This window comes from Sphaeramia orbicularis, chromosome 12, assembly GCF_902148855.1.
Source record: "Sphaeramia orbicularis chromosome 12, fSphaOr1.1, whole genome shotgun sequence".
NCBI lineage: Eukaryota > Metazoa > Chordata > Actinopteri > Kurtiformes > Apogonidae > Sphaeramia > Sphaeramia orbicularis.
In genome coordinates, this window is record NC_043968.1 from 1221014 (window position 1) to 1226722 (window position 5709).

Below are 5709 nucleotides of genomic sequence, written 5' to 3' on the forward strand. Positions count from 1 at the left end.
ACATTCCAGAAGGACAGGGTGCTGGTCCTGGACTGGTCTGATGTGGTTCACACTGGTTCCCAGTAGAGAATGAGACACATTCAGACTTATTTACAGGAAGAATTCAACAAAATGAAGCTCAAACCCTTCATGACCTGGTGTCTTCAGTCATGTTGAGAAAAGAAATGGAACATTTACAAAACAGTCACAGCTGAACTGACCCAACTGTTAATGGGAAATAAAAGCATTAAAAGTCCCTCTGCTGATAAGTGTCCTGTTAATGTTCAGAAAAAACACAAACAAAAGGTTCAGTTCAGATGCTTTTATATCTGATAAAAAATTCACAAGAATCTGCTGCTTTTCTCTCATCACATCAGTAAAGGATTCAGTTTTATCTGCATTTATTCAAACAAAAGCATCAAAATGTAAAAAAAAAACCCAGATGATTTTCACAGTGATTCACTTTTTGTTAAAAGTCCAAGTCCATAAAATCGACTCATGTGAGTTTGATCTTTAACAGCAGTAATTCCTCATCATATGTGGCAGACACAGCAGGAATTTTGGATCTAATCTACAGACGTGGATTGAAAATGCACAGACTGAGTGGATGTGTTTGAACAGGATGACAGCGCCCTCTTGTGTTCAGCTTTTCACTTGTTCAGCTGCTGAAGTGTCCATGAAGGAAGACTCAGACACAACACATTTAGAAAGAGATGAAAAGAAAATCAACTATTAAAGATAAATCACTGCTTCAGCTGATATAATGATGATCACATGTTTCTGAACAGACCTCCAACTGTTCAGAAGAAAAAAAAAACAAAGATCAGCTGTTTATCAAAGACTGAAAACAACTAAACACATTTAGGAAATGATTGAACAGAATGACTTCAACCTCTGAATCCACAGAATGACAGTTACTGCTGCACAAAACACTGTTTCCTCAAAAACAGAGTTTTTACAGCAAACTGTACAGGATTCTTCAATGTTTCCAGCAGTTTTGGAACAAAAGCAAAGAGTAAAAAACTATGATCAGAACAAAGTTCAATGTGCAAATATCAAGACAGTTCAGATGAAATAAAATTCACAACAAAAAAAAAAAAAACAAGACCCAATAGAAAAGTTCCAACAAACCATTTTCATCTAGTTCCTGGTTGTGGAATTTCATTAGATTACAATTACTATTCTACATTTTACGATTTCACAAAATCCTCCAAAACCAAATGATGATCAAAGGTTAAAAACCATTTCAAAACAAGTAACAAAGAACTGTATTAATGAAAGAAACAGCTGTTTTTCAATACTTGGGTTTCAGATAGTTCAATAGCTACTAAGAGTTTACCAAAGTTTAATAATTTCTACAACGTCTCCAACAGTCTGAAGCCAAATTCCAAAGTACAGAGGTTCAGTGAATGTGGTCTGGACTCTGTGGAGGAGGGTCATGGTTTCAGAAACATTGTAAAAGGACAGAATACCTGCTGTGTGATCCAGGTACACTCCAACTGGGGAGTTAACTGGATGTGAGACAGGAGATTTGACTTTGTTGTGATAAAATCCAGAAAACCTGTTTAAACAACATAAGGACCAAGATTTGTCATTATATCCAAATGCACTTTTAAAAGACTCTCCTTTTCTTTTTATATTCTTGTATGTGAGGGCTATGTAAATTATACCCAACCCATACATCTCCGGTCTCAGCTCCACCTCCCAGTAACACCGACCAGTCAGACTCTCTTTGCTCAGAACCTGACTTAAGGTAGTGAATCTGTCTGGATGAAATGGGCGTTTTTTTTTCTTTGTCACAACTGTTACCTTTCGGTTTCCTTCAGACAGTGACAGCCATGAGTTCATAGTGTTTGGATCCAGTGTGATTTCACATGAATATTGTAAGAACTCCGCTCTGGTCTGTGGTTCAGGTTGTGATATACTCAGTAAAACCTTTGGTTCAGTGATTGCCACTGAGGTGTTTGTCCATCTCTCTCTCAGATTGTCGAGTAGTTTATCTCTGAGCTCTGACACAGCTGTGGTCACATCCTCAAAGTAGTTCAGAGGACAGATGTTGATGCTGGGTGAGTCTGGATCTTCACTGAGTTTGGACACTGATGGATACTGGAGTAAAAACTGGTTGTGGTCGTCTGTGTGTGAGAGTTTGTCCATCTCAGCGTCTTTCCTCCTCAGCTCAGTGATCTCCTGCTCCAGCTTCGACTCCAGCTCTTTGACTCGAATCATTTCAGTTTCCTCCTTGGATCTGATCCGCTGCTTCACATCACGCCTTCTTTCCTCCAGGAGTCGGATCATCTCAGTGAGGATCTTGTCGTTCTGTTCCTCTGCTTCATCAGCACAGTTACTGATGGTCTTCACCTCCTGTTGAAGCACCTTCATGTCTTTGTGTTTGTCTTTGATTCTCTGTTGGATTTTCTGTCGACTCAGCTCCAGCTCTGTCTGCTTCTCAGTCCTTCCTGCTGCAGATGTGACTGTGTCGTGGCCTTTATGTTCATCCACAGAGCACAGATAACAGATACACTGCTGATCAGTGCGGCAGAACATCTTCATCACCTCATCATGAAGAGAGCACATGCTCTCCTGGAGCTTCTCAGAGGGTTCCATCAGTTTGTGTTTCTTAAAGGCAGGAGATGTGAAGTGAGGCTGGAGGTGTTTGTGGCAGTAGGAGACCAGACACTGCAGACAGGACTTGGATGCCTTTCGCTTTCTGCCGTTGCAGAAATCACAGGCCACATCTCCAGGTCCAGCGTAGCAGTGATCAGCAGCAGCAGCTTGGAGTCCAGTCTTCTTCAGCTCCTCCACTAAATCTGCTAACATGGTGTTTTTCACCAGGACAGGCCTCGGTCTGAAGGTCTGTCTGCACTCAGGGCAGCTGTGGATGTTCTTCTCCCAGTGGGTTTTAATACACTTCATGCAGTAGTTGTGTCCACAGGGAATAGTCACTGGATCCTTCAGTAGATCCAAACAGATCGAACAGGAAAACCTGTCCTGGTTCAGCTCACTTCCTTCCTGCTCCATTTCTCTGATAACTATGACAATGACTGTCAAGTCTCTTCAATTTGTGCAGTTCTGGACTTGAACAGATCTCCTCTTTACAGGACATGTCTACTGGACTTCACTCTGAACCAGTTCATCAGTTAGTTTTTGCAGATGATTGTAGGCAGGTAGGTCACACATCTGAGGTGAAAAAGCTGAAAAGGAAAAGAAAATACAAAACAAAGACAATTAGCAAAAAAAAGCTCAATTACTTAAATGTTTATTCAGTGAATTAATCAATGACCATTTCTCAAACAGCCTTTGAACCTTTTACAAAAGTTATAATTTTAAAAAGGCAGCAATTCTTCCATTCAGTAATTTTCTCATTAGTGCTACTTTTATTAAGCGAGGATTTTAAAACTATTGGTATTTTAATTGTATTTCTTTTAACAATCAACTTTTAATATCGCATTTATCTTGTCAGTTTTAACCAACCACATGTCTTTAACCAACTCTTTTTAAACAAAAAGCAGATTTTAAATAAACATTTAACTTATAAGTACATTATAAATCAAGGTATTTTTAAACAATATACACCACATTAATCCATTAATTTAACCCAATGCTTTTAACCATTTCATCTTTACTTATTTATATTTCATATTAAACACAATTCATTTTAACCAATTAACTCGGCATTTGAAAAATACATTTATTGTAAATGTTCAATATAAAACAATAACATTAAAACCCAATGAATATTCTTTATGCTTCTCAATTGGCTATTACTCAATAAACAATATGACAAACTTTGCAATTAATGGATTAATTATTTGAATAACTAATCATTCATGGGATAAACCCAACAGACTCAGTTGTCTCAGATCAGTATTGAACCCACAGCAGTTTAATCTGCAGACAAGTCACTAATGATTCCATCCACAGTGTCTTCAGGTTTAGTTGGTGAGCACTAACCCACTACCTAGACTGGTTCTGGTTCCAGACTAGTCAGATGTAGTCTGGAACCAGCTCCGGTTCTCGTCTATCAAACTAGTGTTGGATGGATTAGTTCCAGTCAGTGATCGGTACCGTTAGTCTGGTGGTCTGATAAACGGACATGGATGAAAACGGTAGAATTCTGATGATAGTGTCTCAGTATCTAACAGTTGTTGTGCTGAATTCTACTCCCTGCTGAAAACAATTCCCCCTTCCTAATTCAGCCATGAAGAGGACAAAGTGACCCAAATTCACCCTGTCACACTAGAACAGCTCCACATGTGAGCTGTTCCAGTCATTTCACTCCTGTAGCTTTGCAAGTTTATTGTAATGGAGGATGTAGTTTTCAGTAATATCTGCTTTTATTGCTACATATTTTGTGTGTTGTGGATCTAAGATTTAACTTTAGAAAATTTTATATACCTTACAGTTTGAACATTATTTAATATTAACCAGATAAAAACACATAACTGCAATATCTTACAATATTATTCATTACTTAATTGCTCCAGTTATGATGGTGTTCAGAGGTTGAAGAATTCACTGTTACTTTCATACCCTACAGTCAGAAAGGAGAAAAAGTTCTGACAGGGTGAATTTGGGTCATATTTTCCTCTTCATGGCTGATTTAGGAAGGGGAAGTGTTTTGGACAGGGAGTAGAATTCAGCACAACAACAGACACACAGAAGGAAATGAAGACAAAAGGTGATGGTGCAGCAGTATCTAACGGCTGAAGTCCTCACACTCGTAGACTATCTGAAAGCAGGTTCACATTCTGGTCCCGGTGGACACGGCAGACCCGTTTGGACCAAACCTAGTGGATTTGGAGCATTTTTTCCTCCATATTCAAGTTCTGTTCCATAATGGGCGCATTCCGTTTGGTCCAAACGGCTGTTCCGTGTCCACCGGGAACAGAATGTAAACCTGCTTTAAACCTGTGTCCGTGCATCCTCAGCCTCAGCCATGCTGCTCTGGGTTTTCCTCTGTTCCACAGCTAAGGACAGGCCTCAAGACTAACGAGGAAAAGACACAACGAACCCACTGCCCAAAGTTTTCAGAAGGGATTGAATGCAGTCGTTGTTGCATGAATGAAACTTACCGTCCACATATTCCAGTGTGAGTCCCTTGAACGCAGCACACAGGCAGCGGAGGTTCCAGACAAACAGACGCGGCTGTACTGGAGGTTCTGAGCAGATGTCCATCCGAGGGTGGAAAGAGTCTGCACCACACAGTTCAGTCACGACCCACAGTGGAAAAGGCTTCTTTCCGCTGTTGGAGCTCCGAGCTGAGCGCTGCCACCGTCCCACTTCACAACAACACTGACACAGGTCCGGCATTTAAAGTGAACCGGGCGGGAACGCTGAGCGGAAGAAGAGTTCCTTCTTCTTCTTGTGTTCTGAATGGAGGTTGGCTCCAGTTTGAAGGTGCATTACCGCCACCTATTGGACTGGAGTGGGAGCACTGAACTGTCAGACACATTCAAGTCAAACCTGCCTATGACCTGCAGTAACCCTGAGGCATTAGAAGAGAGGTGTGGACCAGAACAATGGAAGTCCAGTCACCCCCCCCCCACACACACACACACACTGACCAAGAGGACATCCCACCCCCCACACAAAAACCAGACGCTCAGCCCTCCACCACACAGCTCCACTCAGTGGTCCAACAAAAAGACAAGTTCACACCTGGAGATTAGGCAAATGGAGATGGAGCACACACTCATCACACTGCAGTCCACACAGACCAGCACAACCCCC

At 41.1% G+C, this 5709-nt stretch overlaps 1 protein-coding gene across 4 annotated transcripts; it reads right to left on the reverse strand.

Moving 5' to 3' along the window:
- Window positions 1–286: 286 nt before the first annotated feature.
- Window positions 287–5312, reverse strand: LOC115429313 (tripartite motif-containing protein 16-like). 4 transcript variants are annotated; one of them, XR_003936767.1, is made up of 3 exons: window positions 5052–5312; window positions 1068–3170; window positions 287–508 (listed from the first exon to the last, which is right to left on the reverse strand). XR_003936767.1 is itself a non-coding variant. In XM_030148646.1 (3 exons), the coding sequence occupies exons 2-3, from the start codon at window positions 2995–2997 to the stop codon at window positions 1315–1317; spliced, it is 1650 nt and encodes a 549-aa protein (XP_030004506.1). In that variant the 5' UTR covers window positions 2998–3170; window positions 5052–5312; the 3' UTR covers window positions 287–1314. The 4 variants fall into 4 exon arrangements, 3 of the variants coding, with proteins under 3 accessions (XP_030004506.1, XP_030004503.1, XP_030004504.1); XM_030148646.1 differs by having other exon boundaries at window positions 287–1881; window positions 1915–3170; XM_030148643.1 differs by having other exon boundaries at window positions 287–3170.
- Between the last annotated feature and the right edge of the window lie 397 nt (window positions 5313–5709).